Consider the following 26,638-nt stretch of genomic DNA (forward strand, 5'->3'; position numbering starts at 1 on the left):
AAAAGATGCATATGCATGCATCTTTTATTTCCGCGCTTTACGCATTTGTGAACACTAGCAAAAGGGCAGGTGTTTCACGGAGCCATCCAAATGAGTAGCCCGGCTCTAAGTGAAGTCAATGGAATCTGAGTGTGATTGTGCTTAGGATTGGGGCGTGGGGACAAGGCTAGCTTTAGGGACCGCTCCCAAACCTGTGTGTCTTTTGCCCTGTAGCATTCGTTCCCAAGACCTGCTGTTTTAACTGCTGCCTCATCCAAAGAAGTAGTTAGAGCTAATTTCTTTCCCTTGAAGTGTTTTAAATTTTTTATTATTACCGCTGGTACTTAATCTTTGAGTTGATGGAACTGAAGGTGCCTATCAGGCTGTGAAATAATTTTTTTTTAAAGAAGAAGAAATGAAATGGTGAAGACAGGCTACGTTGCGGCAGCTCACAGCCAAGGGACAGCAGGAGTCATAAGACCAGGAGGATGGGCAGCAGGGGGAGTGACAAAATTGCTCCCCAACATCATTTTAAAAAATAAAAAATTGCTCAAGGACACTCAGAGACTGAACTGCTATGGAACCAAGGGCAATGTGGAAGGAAAGGAGAAGAGGGTTTTTATTAACTGCTCAGGAAATAGAGGAAAAAGAATTGGGGAGTCATGGAGCAGATTTCCTTTGTGGCTGGAGGGGGGAAAACAGAGAGAATGTTTAATTTGCAGGGGCACTTTATAACCCAGTTTTAGAACTCTAGTGGGGCACCATTTTCTCTCTGGGCACTTCCAGGTGACCTGTCTATCAAGCATTCATCCTGATTTGTTTTTAGAGTGATTAGACAGTGGCAGCCATTATATAATGAGCCTTTGTTCTGATTTGTTTGAGTAATGTTTAGGTAGAATTGCGTCAAAATAAGTGTGGATCCCCCACTTTTCGGTGCATTTCCCCCTCACTTTCCTTATCGGAAAAATAGATGGGGGGAAATAGATGGGAAAGACCTCCCAATCAACTGTAATTGTGCAATCTGAATTTACTGGTATGTGACTGGTATTTGCCACCCAGCCCTACCGTTGGGTAAAGTGAGGTAAATGCCTCAGAGAGCAGGTGCAGAGAGATGGGAGCCATTACATCCCCTTGGCTGCTCCTTCCAGACCTTCTATTTTTTTCTCCACAGAGATGGGTCTTTCCATATCAAGTGATCCAACATTTTTAACTCTTATGCCTTGGTGAATCATATTCATTTTATTAATCACTTTTTAAAATGTTTTTTAAAATGTTGGGACGCGGGTGGTGCTGTGGGTTAAACCGCAGAGCCTAGGACTTGCCGATCAGAAGGTTGGCGGTTCAAATCCCCACGAGGGGGTGAGCTCCCATTGCTCGGTCCCTGCTCTGCCAACCTAGCAGTTCGAAAGCACGTCAAAGTGCAAGTAGATAAATAGGTACCACTCCGGTGGGAAGGTAAACGGCGTTTCTGTGTGCTGCACTGGTTTGCCAGAAGCGGCTTAGTCATGCTGGTTACATGACCTGGAAACTGTACGCCGGCTCCCTCGGCCAATAAAGCGAGATGAGCGCCGCAACCCCAGAGTCGGTCACGCCTGGACCTAATGGTCAGGGGTCCCTTTACCTTTACCTTTAAAATGTTAAATTTTGTAACTTAAAAATTACAGTAAGTCATATCATATTAAAGCCCATGACATTTTGAAGAGACTGGTGTTTTTAGTTTTGACACATCTCCATTTTGGGCTGAGCTTTTAAGGTTTTTGTGTAGCCTGGCAAGGCCAAAATGGTCCTTGTTTTTTGGGGGAAAATTTCAAACCCTCATAACTCACAAATGGCATGGGGAAAAGAGTAGAATGTTAGTTTTAGTTATGATCATTCAACAAGTGTACAAAATTTTTAGAAAATTGGATAATATGAGGTTAAAAAAAAGTTGCATCACTTGATATTTACGCTACATGGCCTGCCTTCCCCCTGCCCCCAAACTAGTCTGCTGCCTCAGCAGTGTAAGTTTAGTGTCATTTCAAAGAAGAAAATTTTATTTTATTTTTTAGTACTGTTTTCATTTTGAATTACATGGGAGGCACCATACTGTTTTCATGGCTTAGGTTCTCAACCTGTGGGTCCCCAGATGTTGTTGGACTACAACTCCCATCATCCCTGAGCTCTGGCCTTGCTAGCTAGGGGTGATGGGAGTTGTAGTTCAACAACATCTGGGGACCCACAGGTTGAGAAAGGCTGGCTTAGGGCCTCTGAAGGCCTTAATCTGGCCCTGTGCCTCAGGTACTGTGGAAGACATAATATCATCACTAGTGGTGAAGTCAGGCTCTACTGCCAGTCTGGATGACTTCTGTATGTGAAGAGGGGAGGGGGGTGCCTTTTGTTCATTACCTCAGGTAGCAAAATGTTTTGGGTGGCTCTTTCCTTTCCTCCCTTCTGCTTTGAGGGAGAGCTGTCCCAGCTGAGAGAAGCCTTTTGCCTAACTTCTCCATATTGTTCCCAGTCGTTCTTTATTAGCACCAACATCCATCTTAACATTTTTCATTTCTGCACCTGTAATTTTCTTTCACCTGGGAAGTACGGTGTGCCATAGAATATCACCGAATTACACTTTACAGTGGTACCTCAGGTTACAGACGCTTCAGGTTACAGACACTTCAGATTACAGACTCCGCTAACCCAGAAATAGTAACTCGGGTCAAGAACTTTACCTCAGGATGAGAACAGAAATCGTGCTCCGGTGGTGTGGCGGCTAATGGGAGCCCCATTAGCTAAAGTGGTGCTTCAGGTTAAGAAAAGTTTAAGTTTAAGAATGGACCTCCAGAAAGAGTTAAGTTCTTAACCCGAGGTACCACTGTATAGGCTCGGGTGTGTGTGTGTGAGAGAGAGCAATTTCTTAGACTGAGCATCAGAAGAAGGGAAACTGAGAGAGGGTGGAGGGAAAACCTATGTGATGGCAGAGCAGAAAGTTCGTCCTGCTTGCTGCACCGAGGTGGTATTTTCTGTATCAGGGGGTGGCTAATGTGTTGTTGTTGTTTTTAGCCTGAGAGCCGCATTCACTTTTGGCTAACCTTCCAAGGGCCACTTGCTAGGGGACAAAAGTGTGTGTGGCTGGCCACACTCTCTCATGCACAGGGCACACTCGCAGAGAGATGTGTGCTGATCAGTGTTGTGTTATGGCTCCCTCTCCACTCATCAAAAGATCAGTTCATAACTGTTCCACCCTCTTCGTCTCAGAATTCAGGTGCATCCTGGAGGAGCAGAAGGGGTAAATGTATAAATAGTATGTGGGGTGTATATCTGCTTTGGATGAGGCCCAAATATCACCCTGAAGTGGGCTGCTCTGCAAGTATTCAGACCTCCTCCAAAGCAAAGTAGGTCTTATAATTTGGGTTTGTTCAAAGTGAAGTGATCAGCTCTCCAAGCTTGAGACCCACCCACTTAGGGTGTTTGGACACTTTTCTGGTCAATGGGATATCTTTCTGAACCTCCCACAAGCTCCCCATAAAACGAGAATGCTAGGGAGGCAGGGAGGAAAGTGGGTTTTGTGTGAGTGAGTCAGTGTCATTTTGTGACTGACAGCTACAGCTTCCAACTAGGGCTTGACTTTACCAGGGTTCTCCAGTTGCAATTGGAGGGGATGATTACTCTTCTAGGAGCCGCAAAGTTGAAACAGTTTGAATTGTTGTTGGTGGTAGTGTTTTGCTTGTGTGATCTTATTCCAGTCCAGACCAAAGCTTTCTTGAAATCAATCCTATTCTTGCATCCTAATTCCTCTTGACACTTGCAGTTGTTTGTTTATGCCTGAGTGCTAGCAATTAGGCAAGTCACTTCCTTTCCCCCTCCACTTTCCATCCCATTCTGACCCTAGTTGCATTTGGCTGAAGTCAGGGAATTAAACACTGGGATGTCTGTGAATCTTTGGAGAACACCAATCTGAAATTTGGCAGGTTTTCACCCCTTCAGAAGCAGCTACACTACCTGTAAGTTTAATCCAATTCTGGCAAAAAGGTTTTTAAAAAAACCCAATTTTTTTTTTAGCCATTTCTTGATTTCTTCACTATAGTCAATGAAGAGACACATGGAGCTTTGGAAAACCAAAGCCACCCTTCACTGTAGATCTGAAGCAAAGCAGGTCTCATCCGAAATGGTCCGAAGCAGAGCAGCCCCTTACCCAAAGCAGATTTGCAAAGCATAACCCAATTAAATTGCCCTCGATGAAGCATAGACTTGGCTTGAGGAAGGGCAGTTTTCTTCCACTTCTGCTAACAAAGATCTTGCTTTGAGAGTATCCACTGTTAGGGTAAGATGTGCTGATCTTCCAATTCATGCAGCAGAAGGGGGAGAGAGATCCAGAACATTGTGTGACTGGCGGTTGCTGGCAGGGATGCCAATGAGTGTTGAATTTACAGTGATGATTTACAGTGCAGATGACTGATGGAATGGGAGAGTCTTCCCTCTTAAATATTTGATTGTCAGCTATACAAAGCGCCAAGCAATTTAGCCTCGAGCCTTTTGCATTGGAGTTTTTTTTTGCTTCTTCTTCTTTTTGCCTCTGTCTATCCTGTGTGTTAGAAGAGTCATTATTCTAACCAAAACAGGAACATAGGGAGCTGCCTTAAAGGGAGCCCAGACCATTGGTCAATACCGACTGCACTGGCTGGCAGCAGCTGTCTAGGGTTTCAGGCAGCTTCACCTGGAGATTTCAGGGACTGAACCTGGGATGTTTTGTCTACCAAGCCTATGTGCCCTATAAAATATACCAAAGAAGAAGAATAAAAATGGAGATCTCTGCAGTGAATGTTTTAAAAAGGGAATATATAATACACGAGCAGAGATTGAATGACGCTAAGAAATCAAAGAGACCCGTTAGGAAAAAGCTAGAACGAGGAAGCATTGGGAAATGGCCACTGGGTGGCAGCAGAGGGAAATTTGGGTTGAGGAAAGTGTAGAAGTGGCTGGGATTAGATCAGGGATGGGGAAATTTGTGGCTTGGCAAAGGCTGCAGGAGTCCATCTCCCATCAGCCCCAGACAGCGTGGCCAGGGGTGATGGGCTTTGTAGTCTTGTTAACTTCTGGAGGGCCACAGATTCCTCACTCCATCCCCCCACCCCCGGATGAAAGGGCGTCCAGGATGACGGAAGGAAACTTACCCGAGTGTGGATGTTTGGGAAGAACAGGGTTGTGATTGGAGAGGAGCTTAGTGGCAAGAGAAAAGGTGGAAATAGATTCAGAAAGGGCAAAGGATTGTGAGAATGGATTGACTGCAAGGCTGGGGGGTGGGATCTGGGGAAGGAGGGAGAGTGAAAGCTGGGGGCAGGCTGATAAAGAGATGGGGTGGAGGTTAGCTGGAGAGCTGATCTGACATAGGGAATGGGTGAAGGAGGTGCGGTTGGGCTTGGAGGGAAGAAAGCATGGCACCAAATGTGCCTTATATTAAGGGGTGGGAGGAATAGTGTAGCGACTGCTTTGTGGAATAAATCCACCTGTCGCTTTATTGCTCAGGGGCCACTTCACACGGGTCTTCCCCTAAATTGTTCTTTTTTTTTAATGTGCAACTAAAAATGCAAAGCATGCACACAGCAAGCAGGTGTTCAAAAGTGGCACATCATGCAGACAAGCTTGTCGGACGGCTGGGATTGGCTCCCTTGTCTCCCATACGCTCGGTGGCTGGCCCACGTTGGTGGCTAAACAGCTGTGTGCGGTTGACTTTAGATCTGCTGGCAAAACAGCATCTTTTAATGCCTCCCTCCAGCTCCCCTTCTGGATCCTTTGTCGCTGTCCTTTTCCGACCGATGTCTCTTTTGTCCTGGGTTGCAGGCAATCCATGGTGGACATGGGCAGAGCTCTGACAAACACCCTGGTGCTGTCCATGGTGCTGGGCTGTTCAGCTGTCCTAATGGATGACTCGCTGCCAAGCTCCGGGGAACCAGTGGTAACGGTGGCAGTGGTTTTCGGGGGCTCTTCCTACCCTGTCCACATCCGCAGCCGGCTGACGCACCAAAGCTTCCTGGATATGCCTCTAGAGATCCACCCGGTCACCGTAGTAGTGAACGACACCAACCCCAGGACTCTCTTGACCCAAATCTGCAACATGCTGTCCAGCACGAAAATTCACGGGATCGTCTTTGAGGACAACATCGGCACAGAAGCCGTGGCGCAGATTCTGGACTTCATCTCGTCCCAGACCAACGTCCCCATCATTAGCATCAGTGGAGGATCTGCTGTGGTCCTAACACCCAAGGTGAAAAAACCTTTACGTTATTTTGGGAGACTGGGGGTGAATGCAGTGCACCATTCATAAATGTGTCGGGTTATAGCAGTGGATAGCCACTAAGAACCTGACTCCTATCAGCAAAATATATAACTGCCCGTGACAGTCGTAGTAAAAAAAAAGAAAGTACTCTGAGCATGTGCAGTTAATATCTCGAACTCGCTTCTCATTGCATTTTGCTTGTTTCCTAAGTTGAGGCAGGCAACATCTCTCAACCTAACCTACTTTGCATGGCTATTGTGAAGATATAGAAGGAGGAATAAAGCTGGTGCAAAAGGGAACTTAGTGCTTGTATCCTAAGCATCAAAGTTTGCTTCCTTTAACCATAGTGATGTGTCATTGCACTATATAGTTTCGTATTTTTTCCTGGGTACCCCACCCCTGCATTTTAGTACAGTTCTAAGGTTTCAACTAGTCTTAATCTAGCCTGGTTATTGTTTTTTTTCACCGATGCATAATCCCTATGTTCAGTTGCACTCCAGAAGGAGTTGCCTTAGGCCTGTAGCCACAGGGGAGTGGGTGAGGTGCTGTGAAAAGAAGAGGGTTGTACATATATATATATATATATACACTATTTTAGTTTTATAGGTAAAATACTAAGGAGTCAGTATTTTCCCTAACTGCTCAGTTTAAAACAGCAACAATACTGGCTCCTACTTTATAGTGTTCTGCCCCAACTGCAAAACCACTAAGATCTGCCGGGATTTTTAAATGTTACAAAATAATGTTTATTTTATTAATAACGTGTTAAAATTATTGTTGATTTTATACCGCTCTCTCATAAACTTAGGCTGCCTTTAATATCTGTTTGTTTTGCCTTGATACTGGCCCCATCGCCCCATCGCCATCAACCTTTTTGCTCCTTCCTCACAAGACAGTCAAGGCTATAATCCTGCACTCACTTACCTGGGTGCAAACCCCATGAAACACAAAGAGACCTACTACTTTGAGTAGCCATGTAGACCATTGTATTGTTTAGTTAACTATACAGTGAATTCTTCATGACTGCCTGGACTTCAGCTTACCTGCGGTGTGGTAGCATTTGCAGAAAACACCTTGCAAAGAATACCATATCTCAGGTGAAACCACCAGAGCAAAGAAGCGCAAAGTAGCTTCCTGTCCCTCTCTGCTTGCCACCACACCCTTTCTGAACCTGCTCCAAAGGATTGGGGGAACCCCCAAAACAGATTTAGTGGGACTTGCAGGGAGATGAGAGGGAGGGGACATTGCACTGTGCAGCCAGAAGTCCTTGCACTGGCAGTGCTACTTGTCTGGATACCACCCATTCTGTATGGCTGTATGGTCCATCTCTCTCTCTAGGAAAAGTCTAAGGCTAGACGTTTGGGAAAATTATATAACAGAAGAAGTATTTGTGTTCTAAACAGGTTACTCTCATCCACTTGTAATGTGAATATTAATTCCCAGTATGTTGCCAAATGTCTCATACACCATACAAGCAAAGTCAGGCTGTAGCAGTTCCATTACAGTTCCATTTCCCTAAGCCTGTTGCTACTGTTTTTATGGCCAAAGGCTATCAGGGGTCAGCAAACTTTTTCAGCAAGGGGCCCTCAGTCCCTCAGACCTTGTGGGGGGCCGGACTATATTTTTTGGGGGGAAATGAACGAATTCCTGTGCCCCACAAATAAACCAGAGATTCATTTTAAATAAAAGCACACGTTCTACTCATGTCAAAACACCAGGCAGGCCCCATAAATAACCCAGAGATGCATTTGAAATAAAAGGACACATTCTACTCATGTAAAAACATGCTGATTCCCGGACCGTCCTTGGGCCGGATTTAGAAGGTGATTGGGCCGGATCCAGCCCCTGGGCCTTAGTTTGCCTACCCATGGCTATGAGCTAATAGTTACCAGCATGCAGAGGGACAGGGTCCAGGGTCCTGATAATCTGTGTTGTATTCTCCTGGCCCTGAATGGCCAGGAACTGTTGTTGTCGCTTTAGAGACCAATGATCCAACCAACCATTTATTTGTTAGCTGCTGCTAAAACTGTCTTGGTCAGGAAATGGAAATCAGATAAACTTCCTTTGATTATGGAGTGCCTACTGAAAACCTTCCGTACTGCTGAAATAGGGAAAAATGGACTGTCTCGCTTCGTAATGAGGGGAGGAAGCTGAGTAGCCAATGACTCTGTCAATATGTGATGTCCGTTTATCGATTTCTGGACCAATTGTTGTAAGCAAGTCCCAACAAGTTATTGTGCAGAGAATGCTAATGTTGAGGAGAGGCTAGTGGGAAGGAAGGCAAAATGCCATCTGTTCTGCATCCGTCCCAAAGCCATTGTGATGTAGCTCAGGTGGGCGAGGGTGGAATCCAGTCCCATGTTTCACCCCAGCATTTACCTCTTAAATCACCAGCTCAGAGCACGTGCAAGTTCAGCGCAGTGGTTGCTGTAGGGCACCCTGATTCCTTACAGGTGGGCTGTGCGCTGTGTAATTATTTTTGGCTTGCCTGCCTGTCACAGGATGTCAGCGGCGGTTACTGTCACCTGCTCAGGGGGAAATTTCTCTGAGCCTCGTTCTATGGCAGCACAACTTACATAAGACCAATATCATGTGTGATACTTACCTTGAGGGGTGGGGGAAGCCTTTAGGACATGATTAGGAACAATAAGGACCACCTTGGATCAGCCTCCTCACCTTCGCCATGTTCCATTAGTGCTCATTCCCCTGGCAACATGTGCTCCATAAAGCAATTCATGGAAATGTCCATCGCTGGCTACTAACAAGTTATTGCTCTCCAGTCAAAAAGGGCCTCTGGGTTATTGACAGGAGCTTGCTGCTGGGTCTCGCCAAATTAAAGCCATGATTTCTAGAAGAGCTAGTAGGGCGACGTCTCATCATGCGGAAGCTGATCCCTGTGGTGGCTGCAAGCAGTCCCATCCATAGCAGCCTATCTGTTACATGATGTAACAGTGGCAGAGGGAGAGCCCTGGTGGATCTTGCCACCACAAACCCACCCAAGCATGAGTCCGTGACAGTGGGGTGATAGCTGTCGCCTGCATTTCCAGAGGAGCATCTTACCACATGGAAGTGAACATCAGAGGAAGCGGCCAGTCTATGGTGCAGTAAGATCATTTTAGTCTCTGAATTTCAGGGTCTCAGGGTGGGGTGCTCCTTTAGATGGTAAAATGTATTCCTTCACTTCAACATGTGGTCAGCCCCACCCTGATGCATTTGGGGATCCTCCTGCTTGTTTTGCTAAATGGGGGGTGGTTTAACTTCTGCCCCAAAGGCCTCCCCCAATGGCATCACTGAAAGCCCACTTCCTGGCCAGGTCTTCAATTTTGTTAAACAAGTGCATATTCCTCTCATTTGAAGACCAACTCTGTCCCAGGTTGAGTTCAGTCTCCTGCTCCTCATATAATAGTGGTGGAAACAGGTGACACATTATTCGCTAACTGTTGTTGCATTGGAGTGAGGAAATAGCACCGTGCAATGAGATCATATTTCAATGGCTGTAGATTGAAGGTGAAGGAAAGCGAGATTAACACAGGGGTTGCCATTTTGGGAAGCCGCCCCCCGCCATGTACTTTTCCACCTCTGTTCCACCCTATCAGCACACACACACACACACACACACACACACGGCAGGAGCTCAGATGCAACGGAACTGTTGTTCACATGTCCACTGCAAGAAAGTAGTGTGTGTGTGTGTGTGTGTGTGTGTGTGTAAGCAGAGAGGGTCAGCGGGCTGAACCTTCACCCATCCTCTGTGCTTCCTGGTTGCCTTGTTTGCTCCAGCTCCATTTCTCTGTTTCTGTTGGTCCAGGTTCCAGAGGTAAACCTGGAATTGGTGTGTGTGAGAGAGACTGAAACAGTGGACTTACAGCCAAGTAAGGCAAAGGAGGCAAAAGGGCTCAATGCTCATGTCCTGCATGATCCTGTTGCTGCTAAAGGCTCCCTGCTCTCAACCCCAAAGTTAAGCGTACATGGGAACAGGCACACGAAAAGAAATACGCCTCCCACCATCAATGGTGGGCTATCATGGCTGAGGGGGCAGTGTGAGCACGACAGCCCTGCCAATGCAGCAACTGAGGTGCTCTCCATGGTGCTGAACATTGTGCTCTATTGGGAAGGCCTTAAAACACACACAGAGAGCCATTATTTCCAGTGTTTCTGACAGTAACCCAGATCAGTGCCTCGCAACTTGCTAGCTGTTCACACAAGGCTTTCCAGCACGTTGATCCACACGGTCCCTTTGCTTACCACTGTTCAAAGTAGTGTCATGTCTGTAGTGAGCAGGAAGAGAAGAGGAGAAGCTCCAGAAGGTGCCCCCTTGCCCCAGAAGAAGCTAATGCTCATAGGGAATGGACGTTGGTTATAACGTTGGTTGAGCTGCCTAATGTGTTTCCACAGTGTTTCCTCAGGGCCAAGAACAACAGGAGAAGTTCCTTTAGAGCATTAGCATATTGCATCCCCTCCCTCCTTGCCAACCTCCTTCCATGATGTGCGTCAGCAGCAGGTCACAAGTAAATGCTGCATGGATTACACACACGCGGCGACCTTTCTGAGCACCCAGGGCTTGCACGTTGAAGGAGAGGACGAGAAATGCTTTAATGCATGTGAAAGCATGCTCACCTCCCCCCCCCCCAATCTAATTTATTTAAAATAAACTAAAATAATGTGAGCACTTCACTCAAAATGACACCCAGGCACAATCAAGCTCTTAAAAAGAGCAGGGGGGGGGGGATGCTAATCACTGTTCCTCCCCACCCTTTAGCTAAACACCAAGTAATCATTTATATAGTTTCCATTTATAGCAATGCAAAAAGGGGAGGGTTACGCTGTTTCACCGTTCTCAACTGGATCTGATCAACAATTGAAATTTTGTTTTTCTATAAGCAGAATATTTTCATTTCAAGTGTTTTAATTCACTGATGCAAACACTGATCTCATAGGAATGCTGGCTCATTTTTATATTTTAGCATAGCATTTGAATACATTAAGGCATGATTATGGGGTTGCGTTTTGCAGCACAAATGTTGACTTTCTTGGGGACATTATAAATTGGGGTGGTCCTCCAGATGACCGTGCAGGATGAGGCCGATGAGAGCTGGAGTCCAGCATCATCTAGAGGGCCACAGGCACCCAGTCCCTATCATAAATAATCATCACCAACAGCTTGTTTCAGAATCAGTTCCATGTTTTTGAGCTTTATTGGAGTACTCTTAGGGGAAACTTGTTCGTTTTCACATCATATTGTTGGCGTTCTAGTTTTGCTGTCACATTTGCAGTAATGAAGTAGCACCTTCAGTTTTCATTAGCCGCATTTAGATTTAATGCTAATGTATGGCTTAGCATTACGTGCATGAGTGCCTCGCTTGTTCACTTCCTTCTCCCTGCCATCGTCTCCAGCGTTGGCCACAAGGAAGAGATCGGAAGCTTTTGCTTCCATTTTAAATAAACTGGAGCTTTGCATTACAGCTGAACCTTAAGGTGAAGGGACCCCTGACCATTAGGTCCAGTCATGGCCGACTCTGGGGTTGCGGCGCTCATCTCGCTTTATTGGCCGAGGGAGCCGGCGTACAGCTTCCGGGTCATGTGGCCAGCATGACTAAGCCACTTCTGGTGAACCAGAGCAGCGCACAGAAACACCATTTACCTTCTGATTCAGTGTTCCTATCCCACCATTCTGCTGATGTACACCTCTGGATCAAGGAGTCTTCTGTCAGTAGAGGGGGCATGACCCTTTATAACAAGCCAGGGAAGCTTCAAGGAAGAAACCTTTGTTGAAAGCTAGATCTCCCCTTCCCCCATGGCAAGATAGTCTTCAAAATAGCCCCTGTGGTGGTATCTGAGAGATGGAAAGACCACATTCACTGGAACTCCAGGAGCTAAATGGTGAGCAGCTATCCAGGTTGTTTGGTCTTCTCTCTCTCCCCTCCCCTCAGGGCAAGATGGTATGGTCCTTAGGTAGTGGAAGTTGGGGGAGGGAAAGGCAAGGAGCAGAATGTCACCTACTGCCAAACTAGTGGTTTTAATGTTCTTTAGAGTGCTCATTTTTCAGGGGAGATCTTTCTTCAAGGTCCTAACTGATTTAGGTTTGATCTTGGCAATTTGTTTTCCTCATTTTCATCCAGTCTTCGCTGCTGCTGCTGTCCTGGGATTATATACCTCTCTGAAACCCATTTGTTTTCTCCTTGCTCTTTCACTTGACAACCCCTATACCTCTGCTGCAACCTCATATTCCAAGGCAGGCCAGGTCCTCTTCAATCCACATTGACTATCTCAATTTGCCTACTAAATCTTACCTATGTGGTTTTGTCTGGAACTGCTTTGCATCCCTTTAGAAAACAATTATTTGGAAACTGCAGCAAAAAAAATCTTGCTGAGTTTCCAAGTGAGTTTCTTCCAAAAAAAAAAATAACAGAACACCTCTCCAACTCCAAACTATTTTGTAAATGTTTTAAAGATAAATACCAATCGGTTAATCTTGTCCTTAAGAGGGCCAGGCTGAGCCAAAGAGGGAGATTAGACAAATGAAAAATTCAGATGGATATCCAGCAAATACTGACTGAAAAACAGAGTATTCAACAAAGTCAATTCTCCATGTGATTTCCCCCCCCCCCCTTTGTGTTTTAATACTTGAAGGTTTGGTTCTGCTTTTAAAATAGAAACATACACAGAGGGTAAGAATGAACCCACTGACTGTTTAGGCTGATTGACTTGGCTAGGAAAATTTTGACCCTGCCAAATGTTGACTCAAATGAGCTTAAGTTCCCAAATGAAAATACTCTGGACCAGGCACAGGCAAACTCAGCCTTCCAGATGTTTTGGGACTACAACTCCCATCATCCCTAGCTAACAGGACCAGTGGTCAGGGATGATGGGAATTGTAGTCTCAAAACATCTGGAGGGCTGAGTTTGCCTATGCCTGCTCTGGACCATGTTTCATTTGTGGATTGCGACATTCTCCATTGCTTTGTAAAACGGGATGTTCTGGAAATTGTGTTGTAGGTGGCGGAGCAACTGAGTCTTTTGAAAGTTATTGCTCTGTGAGTATGTATGGGTGTGTGCATTTGCCCAGATAGCAAGAGAATCAAATGTTCATGTAGGAAACAAGAACAGACCAGGAATAGCCATTAGGAACTGGGGATGAAAGAGACCACTTGTAACAGCTGGCCCAGGCAAAGAGCAGCTGAGGCAGAACAGGAAATAAGTGCCAGAAGTGATGACACATCTTCTGCCTCTATATATCATCATATAAAGATTGACTAATTGAGTTCCACAATAGACTTGCAGATTTTAATGGTGGGGTGTGTGCTTCCTGTTTTAAAACCGGAGAGCTCTGAGCTACAGAGAGAGTTCTGCTGATGCACCCGGGCTTATGCAGCAAGCAGGTGGCAAATCTGGAAGCAAAAGGAAGGTTTTGCACCTCACTGCTCATATTAAATTGGGAAAGGGTGAGTGTTGAGAACAAGAGAGGCCATCAAGCCTGCTATTCAAGGTCTGTGAAAATAGCTAAGAATAGCTAATAGTTTTATTTTTAAAACTATTAATGTACCCCCTGTTACTAATCCATCTCTCTTCCCCTTTCCTAGGAGGCTGGCTCTGCCTTTCTACAGCTGGGTGTCTCAATTGAGCAGCAAATACAGGTGATCTTCAAAGTCCTGGAGGAATATGACTGGAGCTCCTTTGCCGTTATCACCAGCCTATATCCTGGATACAGTGTCTTCTTGGATGTGATACGGTCCTTCACAGATGCCAGCTACTTTGGCTGGGAAATCCAAGATGTCCTCACCTTTGAGATGTCCCAGGATGGGAGCAACTCCAAGATCCAAAGGTTGCTGCGTCAGCTAGATGCTCAGGTGATGATTGTGTACTGTTCGCGAGAGGAGGCGGAATACCTCTTCCAAGTGGCAGAACAGGCTGGTTTGATTGGACCTGGCTATATCTGGATTGTGCCTAGCCTGACCGTGGGGAACATGGATGTCCCACCTGCCTCTTTCCCAATTGGCCTCATCAGTGTGGTCACGGAGAGCTGGAAAATGAGCCTGAGGCAAAAGGTCCGGGATGGTGTGGCTATCATCGCCCTCGGAGCAGAGAGCTATTTTAGGACCCATGGCTACCTTCCCATAGTGGGTAGAGACTGCAACAACAAGACACCTTCAAGTATACCCACAAACAACACCTTCTACAGGTCAGCCCGGGCAACAGCCTATTAATTAACACGATTTAAACCCTGTTGGCTACTGGTGTGCATCAGAAATTAGAATTTGATTTGCAGCAACCATTTGTAAGGAAGATTTTGTGCCTTGGTAGTTAGAGAGACTTTGGTTTTCATACACTTGAGAATTCTGCAATCATAATCCTGCATTACGGCCCATTTTCTACAAATGCAATTCTCCAGCTTATTTCACATTCCATTCCATTTTAAACAGGCATGGCTCCCCCCAGGTAATTCTGGGAGCTGTAGTTAAGTGTGCTGAGAGTTGTTAGCAGAGTCCTATCCCCGCCACAGAACTACAATTCTCAGAGTGATATAACTAACAGTGTCTCTTCACAGGGAACTCTGGGAATTGTAGCACAACAGTAAAGCTCACCCAAGAGTCATTGCGCTAGCAGACAAAGGATTTTGGATACCACCCCCTTTGATATTTTGAAGCTCTTTGCTATTCTTCTTTCTGTCGTTTGAGCTGATCACCATAGTTTCAAGTGGGTTGTGTGGTCACTGGTACAGCAGTGAAGAATGAGAGAGGGTGGGAGGGAGAAAGAAAGAGAGTCGAGGAAGGCTCAACTGTTGTGAGTCAAGGGATGGCAAAAATCTAAAGTATGAAGAAAGCTAACTGAGCGAAACATTTTTTAATTTCCCGGTTTTAATGAACAGTTCTGGAGTGTGACACTCAATAATTGAGCAACGGCTTTAACTTGGGAGTTATGTAAATCTTGGGCTTTGCTACTAATGGGTACTTGCACAACCTTCAAGTCACTCTGTGGGTATAAATAATAGACAAATAAATGGGACTGGTGCTGGTGGAGCAGCCTGAAGATCACAACCTTGGAAGTATTAGATGTGGATGAGTCGGCTAGAAGGCAGCAGGGCAAGTGCAGGAGCCTTTAAGGAGGGAAGGATGATGAACCTGGATACATTGAATGAAGCTGAATCTGGGAAGATTCGGGGCAGACAAAAGAGCATCACAAAGCAGATCGCTGTGGAATTTGCTCCCACCAGGGGCAGTGATAGCCACCAACTTGGATGGCTAAGAGGATTGGACAAAACCATGGAGGTTTAGTCTGTCAAGGCCACTAGACATAGCATGTTCTGCTTCCACTGTTGGAGGCAGTGATGCAGCGGCGGAGAAAGCTGATCAGGCTCCTGGGGCAGCTCACGTGCCCTGCACCCAGGGGTGGGGCCAGCCACCTGCAGGGGCGGGGCGAGCAGGGGCAGGATGCTCCGTGGGGTCTCTGAGGAGTCTGCCTGCCTCCTCCCACTCAGCCGCCCTACAACTGAGGGGGAGGCAGCAGGCAGGCTGTTTTGGGCAGCGCGGAGCCTGCGGGCGCCCAAGCTACTGCGTCACTCCAGGAGAGATGCATGGCTCAAGTGCGCTGCAGGCCCCGCGGTGAGTGCCACCTGGCATTTTGTCACCCCCTTCATGGTGACACCCGGGGCGTAGAGTTGTAGAGTTGGAAGGGGTCCTGAGGGTCATCTAGCCCAATTCTCTGCAGTGTAGGAATCTGAACCCACAACCTGAAACCATACCAGATCCTGGTCTGCTTTGCAAATGCGCTCGCATTTTTATTGCTGCCGTGTGCTCTCCCCATAAGACCACCTGCGAGAAGGCTTTTCTACTAAATTCTTTCTAATTCGCTCTTGCATCTCTTGGGGAAAGCAATGTCTGAGCTCATAGGGAGGCGTAGGCATTTTTGGTAAAATGCACTTTAACCATCTTGCTCTGAACTGATGAGGCCTGGGTGGTTGTTGCAAGGTCAGCATGTGAGAGAGACGGAAGGGGAAATGTTTTCTCTCAAAGGAAGACAAATGGAGCACATTGCACTGATGAAATGGGGGGACTTCTCGCTTGCCCTTTCCCTCCTGGCAACATCAAAGTGCTTTTTGTTTCCTCCCGACAGGCATTTGCTCAACGTGACGTGGGAAAACAGGGACTTCTCCTTCAATGACGATGGCTTCCTGGTGAGGCCCACCTTGGTGGTGATCTCATTGAACCGGCATCGCCTCTGGGAGATGGTGAGGGCTCCTTTTTATTTTTCTGGGCAGCCTTCTCTGCGAGCGGAGGCACAGTCTCCCTTCCTGCCAGTGTAGTGTAGTGGTTAAGAGCAGTAGACTCTCAATCTGGTGAACCGGGTTCGCGTCTCCGCTCCTCCACATGCAGCTGCTGGGTGACCTTGGGCTAGTCACACTTCTCTGAAGTCTCTCAGCCCCACTCACCTCACAGAGTGTTTGTTGTGGGGGAGGAAGGGAAAGGAGATTGTTAGCCACTTTGAGACACCTTCAGGTAGTGATAAAGCAGGATATCAAATCCAAACTCTTCTTCATCTTCTTCTTCTGCAGGAGGGTCTACCCACCATTCAAGCTCCAGGCTCTCCTGCTTTAAGGGTTTCAGGGTGACACATACCAGTGCTTGTGGAGGGGAGGAAGGGAAGGAGAAAATCAATGAAAGAGGGGTCTTGGCTTTAAACCAGGAGCCAAAGGCAACCCTCCAAGTCTCTCTATACCTAGACCTCAGAACTCCCCCTAAGCCACAATCCTCACTTTCCCCAAGTGTTTTTACTTGGCTGAAATGTACTCTGATATTGCTTCTTGCTTGTCTGAATGGAGGATCGTGTGTGTGTGTGTGTGTGTGTGTGTGTGTGCAGAAGCTGCAAAATTTGCACCCATTGCTCCACCCACTTTTGTCTCTGGCCCTGCTCCCTGCTGGTATGGGACCCTCAGAATCTTGCCCAGAAGGGACTGTGGCCCTTGGGCTGCAAAAAGAGTTCCCTGCCTCTGCTTTAAACCAAAGAATGACTTGGAAGCCCCCAAGTTCTGCTTCCTGTTGCCTTTCCCAGTTGTGCTTTGTGCTCCTCCCGGCTCTTGCCATCGAGGTGATGACTTAACTGAATGATTAAAAGCTGAAAACGACGCTTTCTTCAGGATCTGCATGGCAATCCAATTTCATTTCATAAACAAATGGAAGCACCATGAAATGAAATGAAATTTGGGATTCATTTATTCAGTGTTACACAACTAATTTATTTAATTTGCGGCGCCTTGGTAATGTATCACATGCTACGGGGCGCATAGCTCAGTTGGAGAAAGAGGGCAGCAATGCCCTTGTTTGCGCGAGATTACTTTGTAGTTTCGTTCGTGTGGAATTGAATTAAAAAACAGAACTGGACAAACTATGTGAAGGCAAATTGGCTTAAGTGAGTTACAGATCAGAGATGAGGGCAACTGCGAAGCTTGTCAATCAGTTGCGTTCATCAGAAGTTGAGAACAAATTGGAACCCTTGTGGCAGGTGTGGCTAACCCACGGCCCTCCAGATGTTATACTCCAACATCAGTCAGCCCCAGCTAGCATGACATGGGGTTGGGGTGATGGGGGTTACAGTCCAACAGTATCTAGAGGCCCACAGGTTAGCTGGCTTATGGGATGAAACCGCTGGTATCCAGTGTCCTCCCTCAGGTATACAATAGGAGCTCTCCAAAATGCTGCACAATAGTGAAGGAAAATTTAAGTAACTTGATTCCCATGAATTCCAATACAGAGTGACTTGATCCACACCTCCTGGACTGGAACATAATTACCTTCATATTTTGCACTTCTCTGAACTTTTTGATACAGTTCTTGACTCGGAGAAAAGTACCAAAATGCATTAAAAGGGAATATTTTAAGATAAAGTGCATTTAGAAATTGAGATAAAACAGAATTTAAATAGGGTGGGGTGGTTTTTTTTTTTAGAATAGGTATTTTAAATTGAATATTCTTTTTTAAGCCACGGTTTAATGTAGAAACAGAATATAGAGCAGAGTTGTGACCGAACACATGCAAAATTGACATGGAGCAGAAATAGACTTACCCATCTCTACCTCAGAGGGAGAAAGGGCAAAAGATAGAACAAAGTTCTGTTTTTAGATAGTTTGATATCCTGCTATAGACATTGAACGTTAATTCCCCACCAGTATTTACACTTTGTGTGAGACTCTTCATTCTTTTGTCTAGTCCACAGGTCAAGTCCTACTGTTAGCCAGAGTGAGGCGGCCCCCTCAGGCAGATGATTTTGCATGTCGGGAAAGGGCAGGAAATTGTTAGTTGTTCCATTTATTATTGGGACATTTTTATGGTCTGGGATAGGGGAAAGGCCCTTGTCAGTTTCCTGCCTCAGGTGTAAAATAACTTAATTGGCCTCGGATACTGTGCTGCTTGGGGTAGAAAGGGCACCATTTTCTGCAAAATGTCACAGGGACATGCAAAGCTACCTTATACTGAGTCAGATCATTGGTCCATCTAGTTCAGTACTGTCAAAACTGACAGGCTGTGGCTTTCCAGATTTCCAGATGGGAACCTGAAGATTCCAGGGTCTTAGATTGGCCCTGTATAGTCAGGATTATAGTCAGGATTAATTTTGGGTCGTCCACGGTTATTGGCTTCATTTATCCTTGCATGGTTTTACCGGTTAGGAATGCTCCAGTAAGTGTAGGCTCTTGAACAGTGCCATAGGCCCAGTTTTGTGTCAGAATGTTCCAGAATCTGCCATTCCCCTGGCCTTACGTTCTGGCAATTAGACTGTGCTGGGGGTCCATACATGCAACCAAATCCTACTGCTGATTGGAGAACTGGCATTGTCTCCCTGCTCCATGGTTGGACGTTTGAAGCATTTGAGACTGGGCCATTATTTTCTCTCTTCAGAAGTGGCGAAACCTAAGGGAGGAAAATAGAGCCAGTTGCTTGTGATGGCCAAGTGTGTGTGTGTGTGATTATTCTATCTGACAAACATGTGTTACTAAATATTTCTGGTTGGGTTTTCTATTCTTTTTGGAAGAGTGCCATAAGTACTTTGGCCCGAGATGAAAGCTACCAGTGGAATAATATTAGTGTTAATTAAGTCAACCCTGCTGTTTGAGTAAATGTTTTCCATTGACACTTTCCCTTTATGATATGACTGGTTTGGGCTGTTAAAATGCTCTCTCGTGTATCATAGCAATTATTACTATTGCTTTGTCAATACTTCTCTTAAGAAACCAAGAGTACAATGCTATAAACACAGTCGATACAACTGCATTTGCAGTGTTAGGATGGACTTGTCCTAATATTCTCTCATTGAAGGTATTGAGGGAACTGCCAAATAGCATATAAAGAGAACACATCTATCTTCTCAAACAACAATAAGCCTTTATCCCATCCATCCTAGTTTGCTGCATTCCTTTTGTGTTTCTAAGAGCAAAATCAAGTTTGAAAGGTATAGTTTGAATTCACCAAGTCTGCACACATACCATACATTTAAAGTCTGTTCCCCACCCACCAAAAGGAATATTGGGAACTGCAATTTACACCTTGCGGAGTCACAGTTCGTAACAAACTACTGTTTCTAGAATTCTTTTGAGCTGTGGGTAGGAGAATGTGCTAAATGTGCTTTAAATGTATGGTGTGTACACAGCCTTAAACCTGCATGCCTCAGATTAAACATGGCAACTTCAGAATTTAGGTAACTACATTCTATAATTTCATTCTAAAAATTCATTTTTTGAGGAGGGATGGATAAATAAATAGTTTTCAGTTGATAATGTTCAAGTTTCAGTAGTGAAAGTAGCCAAGATTACTACCTAAATGCTAAGTGTGTAAAAATGTACATTATATGATTTTTCAATGAAATTTGGTTTAAATGGCCTGGCTTTAAAATGTGGCACATCCGATGAATTGGTTGTTGCTATCTGAGCCTACCAGGATGCTGAGATAATCTCTGGAGGTCCTAATTTGGGGCCCCAATTGATATAGATATGGTGGGCTGGTCACTGAGGAGGACAGGCTTTTATGATGCTTTGCTGGTGTCATTTCAACATCAGTTGAAAAAACTTTTTCATTCCTGCAGACGTTTTAGCTCAAGGATAATTTAGGGGTCAAGTTGCTCACAATGTACTTGGGGTGAGCTTTGTGAGCCCTGAGACTCATCTTTCTGAGCAGGTCTTGGCAACATCTCTAATGTCAAGTGATTCATGCTTGACTTGGACCATACTTCGATCTTATCAATTTATTGCAAAGCTTTTGTTGTCACAGTATATAAATAGACATAAAAATAAACTCTAATAAAAATGTAATTTCAGTAAGATCACAATAACTTGAGTAGATTTTAAAAATTCGGAATCCTAGCCACCACCACCCCTTTTTGCAACTTAGATCTAGCAAGGTTTTGACCCATCATTCCTTGAGATACCCAGGATTGGTTTCTGTAATAATCACCTTTGGGATGATTACAGAACTATAAAAGAGCAAGAGCTTTTTAGTGGAGTGGTCCTTTTAATCCATGTCATGGGAATCTCCTTGCTCATGGATACGAGGTTTGATTTCTCCAGGGAAGTACAGTTGTACCTTGGTTTTTGAACAGCTTAGTCCCTGAACGTTTTGGTTCCCGAATGCCGCAAACCTGGAATTGACTGTTCCAGTTTGCAAGCTATTTTTGGAAGCCGAATGTTCGACGGGGCTTCCGCGGCTTCTGATTGGCTGCAGGAGCTTCCTGGAGCCAATCAGAAGCCGCGCTTTGGTTTTCAAACATTTTGGAAGTCGAATGGACTTCTGGAACGGATTCTGTTCAACTTCCAATGTATGACTGTAGTTCTAGCCTCCAAGCTTCCTGGGGAGTGTGATATCCAGCTAAGTAACAGGTTGACCATGGAGAGCTCAGATGAGGAGCAGCAGACATAGAGTTAACAGTGGGGCCATAGAGTGTGCTCTGTCTGGTTACTGGAGCCAGACAGCTGTCCCAGAGCAAAAGAAAATCTCTCCACACAATGCTCTGTTTAAAACCTAAGTTCCTCCTGCCTGGAGTTATAGCTAGTTTGTGTTCAATCTCTGTAAATAAATAAGAGCCTCTATAGCCAATTGCTGCCGGGCCATTTCAAAATCTGGCTCATTTGAAACTAATATCACAAATTCTATTTCCAAAATGACTGTTATCTCCTGAAGTCAGTTGCAGCGGGAGTGTGGTCCCCCCCCCCCCACAAAAAATCATCTCCATTCAATCAGGGAAACAGAAATAAAACATCTGTCTTCTGTATCCATACAAAACATACTGAATGCTAACTGCCCTTCCAATTGCTCTGTTGGCTTGTCATCAAGTTGCTTGGCAAATTGTTCTAGGTTGGGACTGCCTGGAAGCTGCCAATCTCTGCCGCCTCCCCAGTCAGGGCAGAGGCTGCCAGCAGCATGCATTTCCTGTGCCCCCGGGGGCCTGTGTTGACTTCTGGGTCCGTTTCACGGTGTTTGGTTTCCTATGAGCTGCACAGAGACCTGGCTCTGTCCTATGTTCTCCTCTCCTGTCAGTCTTACAGTCATTTGCAGCAGAATTTTCCTGCTGACAACAGGCTATTTAGGACGGCACAGCCGGGGTGTCAAAGGTGTGTACATGGCTGAGGGCCTCGTTTTGCTTGGTTCAAACTGTGTCCCTTTCTTTCTGCCCATTGCACAGGTGGGGAAATGGGAGAAGGGCATCATCCACATGAAATACCCGGTGTGGCCACGTTACGGATCCTTCCTGCAGCCCATGGCCGACAGCCACCACCTCACAGTAGCCACCCTGGAGGAACGGCCCTTTGTCATTGTGGAGAAGACGGACCCAACCACCGGAGTGTGTGTCCGCAACACCGTCCCCTGCCGGGAACAGGCCAACCATACCAAGAGGTAAATAGGAAGGCAGTTAAGGGTTGGGGGGCTGCAACAAGGATTTCTGGGACACACTTAGCACAAGTCTATATTTAGGGTTGGTTTGTGGATATGGGGTGCCTTTTGAGCATTGAGCTCCCTGCTGCCTCCCCCCGCTGGCCAACTCCCCAGCATAACCCTGCAGCAGGGTTAACCAACATGGCGCCTTTCCATTGCTGCTAGTCTACAAGCTCCTGACCATCAGCCACAATGTCTAGGACTGATGAGAGTGGATGTCCACCAACCTCTGGAGGAAGCCATGTGGGCCCCCTCTGCCCCATAGGCCTTCCCATTGTAGCTGAAATAGGGCAGTATCCCAACTCCTGCATCTCTATAGCTCAGATATTTCCACTTGTGCAGTGGGACATCCCATGCCCTCCCTAAAATTGCTTTGGAGGGTTGGGGGAACCCCTGGAACAGATTTAAGGGGCACATGGGAGAGTGGGTGGTGGTTTGGAGTGGGAACCTTTGCACTGACAGGACTTATTGCTGCTTTGAGAACAGCCCGCAGGGTTTCTTTCTTTCTTAACAAAGGGTTCAAGTTGTGGGCCGCTATCATTCACCTTTATGCCTTCTTTCTTATCATAAAGAATATTCAGCAAGGCAGCCATGATCATGTTTGAATTCAGTGGCTTGATCAGATGGCCAGAAGTGGAACTCAGGTGTCCACATTTTTGGATAATTCATAAAGGGGTTGATAACCCTTTGCATAATAACCTTTGGGGTTGTTTCTTCAATGGCATGAACATTCCAGCAGGGTCCGTGGTTGAGCTGGTGGCACCTTATGCAACAGACTCAATTCTTGTTGCCCTGCTGTTCTCTGTTCCAATCCTCTGCCATGTGCTGACAAGTCCTTCAGCTGCTATGTTCATATTTATTTATTTCCCTCCCTCCCTCCCTCTACCCTCAGGTCTCGGGGCCATAGCTGTCAACTTTTCCCTTTTCTTGCGAGGAATCCTATTCAGAATAAGGGAATTTCCCTTTTAAAAAGGGAAACATTGACAGCTATGCTCAGGGCACTTCACAGGATAAAATCAGAATATAAAACCACAAAATACACAACCAAAATAAAAACAACAACCCAATAATCACACACACACACACACACCCCATTTTAAAAGGGCACAGTAGTCTTGGGACGAGGTGCTTGCACTTCAAATAGCTTAGTTGCAAGTAGGGCTTGGCGATATCTGGTTTTCAGCATTGCGATATATCACCAGCTAAACATTGCACTATGCCAATATATCGCAATGTCTATAATAAGGATGGGAACTATGTAGAAGCAAACACGAGTCTACCAACTCAAATAATGCCAGCATCATAAGCCGTAGATGCTGAAAGTTCGGCTTAAGCCTATTCGAAGTTTGTTGGCTCCTCAGTATAAACTGGACAAGCATATCATGTTTGAAGCAGTCTGCCTGGCACTGACTTGCTTGCCCACCCACCACTCCTGCTGACCCAAAACCACAGAAACGACCCTCTGACTTTGTATGGATTTCTGAAATGGGGAAGAGCTGTACCCTTCCTTTGCTGGCTCTGTGTGAAGCAAGAAGATCAAACTTGTCATACCCTCTGCAGTCTCCAGAGCAGATCAGAGCCTGTGGCTCTCTTTTCTGTATCTCTGGGAAACATAATTAACTTTCCAAGACAAAAGGTGGCTGTGTGAGTCCAAGAGAGGCAAGCCACCTGAAGCATGGAGGGGCAAGAAGATGGACAAATTCACTGGTGTGCTGACTGTCTTTCGATTCAGTTGCAAAGCTGAGAGGAAGCTGCTGGGAGTCTTCTTTTTATATGATGCCTTCCTTCATCCTTCTTGACTCTGAGTGTGTGAGTGATAAAGTTATCCTTCCTGCTGCCTGCCCAAGGAATATGAGAATCTGCCCCAGGCAGGGCCCCAGAGAAGTGTGCTCAATATCCAGAACCACAAAAGAAGCACATCAGGACTTGACATATTTTAATTTACATCACACAATTAATTGAATTTGCATAAAAATTACACAAACATGATGGATGCTGGGCCACTGGCTGGAGGAATCATTGCCGTTAGTTTGAAATGCCATTTGTTTGCTTCCCAGGGTGGCACTAGAAGTGGGAGTCATCTTGATGGATGAAAATGATTATCAGTCAATGGAGATCTCAGAGTTTTTTTTTTTACTTCTGAAAAATTTAGCAGGGAAAACAGAGAAGTTACCTTGAGTGTTCCTGGCTGGCTGAGTCTTGGGAATCAGAGCATTCTTATTGTTTCATTTCTTTCTCCATTTTTTTTAATTTACTGTTATATTTTAAAATAAATATAGAAATAACAAAAAAGAGAAAACTTGTATGCAAATCTCAATGAATCATAGTTACATCTGCTATGTATCATATCCTTACAATGAGTAAGGCAATTTTAAGAACCAGGTAGTCAGAAATTAAGATAAACCTCCGTTTTGCTAAATGATAGCAAGATTATCAAATGAGATTATTTTTGTGTTTACTTTAAATTATCTTCTCCTTCCATAATAAGGGTCACTGTGTTTTGAATAGTTGCATAACAAAGTCGAATTCAGTTCAGCGCAGCTTTTCCTATCATTGCATTGGAAAATCTTCACTTGCTGACTTTCTCTTGGACTTGCAGCTTTCAAAGACAAAGAAACTAAAAATGCTGGCAACTGTAGTGTAGCAAGGCTCCCAGTGAGAAATGCTGCTTCCTCTAAACCAGTGTTTCCCAAACTTGGGTCTCCTGCTGTTTTTGGACTACAGCTCCCATCAACCCTAGCTATCAAGACCAGTGGTCAGGGATGATGGGAGTTGTAGTCCCAAAAACATCTGGAGGGACGAGTTTGCCTATGCCTGCACTAGGTGATACTTTAAATTGTAGTCCAAAAACAGTGGGAGACCCAAGTTAGGGAAACACTGCTCCAAACAGAGGTGGGGAACGTGTGTCCTGCTCCCAGCTGCTGCTAGACTCCAGTTCCCATGTACCCTGACCACTGGACATGACTCCTGCAGCTGATGGGAGCTCAACTACACCTGGAGGGCTATAGGCTTCGCACCCTTGCTGCAAAACATGGAATGAATTTGAAGCAGCATTTTCTTAATGGGGGAAGGACTCCCGTCCCAACACCGACAGCTTGGTTTCTCTAGGCAAGATGAGGCTTTGGGGTGGAGGCTCTGGATGAGGTGTCTCTGGCTTGCAGGTAGATTTGAAACCCCAGCAGCAGCATCCTCCCCTCCACTTCTATGTCTATAAAGGTAGCATTTTCCCAGCAGGCTACCTGGTGAGCTGGCCCATCAATTACACTTCCAGGACTGCATACATGTGGTGACCCAGCAAGCAGACTCTCAAGGCTGTGGCTGCTCCTTGGAGGCAACTAGCTGGAAAGGTGGTCATGGCAGTCAGTCTGCCTCACGCCCCCACCGAGACCTAACCTGAAAAGTCTGCCCATAGTTATTAATCACCTGCCTGTTGCCGACCTCTGCAGTCCTCTGATCAAAGTTGTGTCAGCCAACCTGCTGGGTGAAGAAGCAAGCTACTTTCCCCAGCTCAATAAATGTAGGTTAGAAACTATCGGAAGGCTTTTGCAGAAACACAGATTCTGAAACTAACTTCCAATGGGCAGTATATTCACAAGCACCCTGGGGGGAAACGTGGTCTGGCAAGCCAGTTTTGAACATATGAAGCTGCCTTGTAATGTGTCCATCCATATTGTCATCTGTTTATTGGAAACATTTCTATGCAATATTTAAAGGTAAAGACCTTCTCTGTGAAATGAAACAAAAAAAATGCAATTAAGGAAAATGACAGCATTCAAATATTTCAAATTTCAATAAAGAGTAACCTAGTTTTTTTCTACTCTGACCGGCAATAACTAAGGCTGTCTTCTTCAATCTGGTGCCCTCCAGCTGGTGCTGGACTCCACTCCCATCAGCCCCAGAGAGTGTGGGCAGTGGTTGGGGATGATGGGAGCTAGAGTGCCACAACATCTGGAAGGCCCCAGAGTTGGGGAAGGCCAAGGCCTCTCCTAGCCTGATTACTTGTTACCTTTTAGCTGGAGACGGTTAGGATTTGGACCTGAAACCTTCAGGGAAACCCCATTCTCTCCCAGTGAGCATTGCCCACTATGTGTTGTTGGCTGAATTGCCCTACCAGGCAGAGAAGTGTTGTCCCCATGCTTGCTTTTCTGGGGTTTCTAACCAGGTGCAGAAATGTGGCAAGATTCTATTTCCCTGTCACCAGTTGGAATTAAGCAGATGGCCTGTGCGCCAGGTTGCCATGTGGGGAATGTTCACCTGCATCCACGGCCTGAGATCAAGTGATGTTGCTGCTGGTGGCAGCAGCAGCCACAGCAGTGGAGCACCCCCTTCCTTCCCTGTCCTTTTGAGCAGAGAGGAGGCGAGGACAATTCCCTTGAAGATCAGATCAGTACAAAAGGAACGAGTGAGGTGCCGACACTCTGACGTGTCTGGCTCTGACATGCAAACTGGCTGTGAGCAAGTGAGACTTCAGCTATCATTTCCAACAACAACAAGTACA

At 45.8% G+C, this 26,638-nt stretch overlaps 1 protein-coding gene across 3 annotated transcripts in view; it reads left to right on the forward strand.

Moving 5' to 3' along the window:
• Positions 1-26,638, forward strand: part of GRIN2C (glutamate ionotropic receptor NMDA type subunit 2C) — an 87,814-nt gene that overhangs the window by 25,634 nt on the left and 35,542 nt on the right. For all 3 annotated transcript variants that reach the window (XM_083430000.1, XM_083429999.1, XM_083429998.1), the window contains exons 2-5: positions 5,794-6,217; positions 13,810-14,408; positions 16,340-16,454; positions 21,890-22,101. In XM_083430000.1, coding sequence (XP_083286126.1) covers positions 5,801-6,217; positions 13,810-14,408; positions 16,340-16,454; positions 21,890-22,101 — 1,343 coding nt within the window. In that variant the 5' untranslated portion in view covers positions 5,794-5,800. The remainder of the gene's footprint in view (positions 1-5,793; positions 6,218-13,809; positions 14,409-16,339; positions 16,455-21,889; positions 22,102-26,638) is intronic.

This window comes from Podarcis tiliguerta (genome assembly GCF_965153285.1).
Source record: "Podarcis tiliguerta genome assembly, chromosome: 2".
In the NCBI taxonomy this organism is placed as follows: Eukaryota; Metazoa; Chordata; class Lepidosauria; order Squamata; family Lacertidae; genus Podarcis; species Podarcis tiliguerta.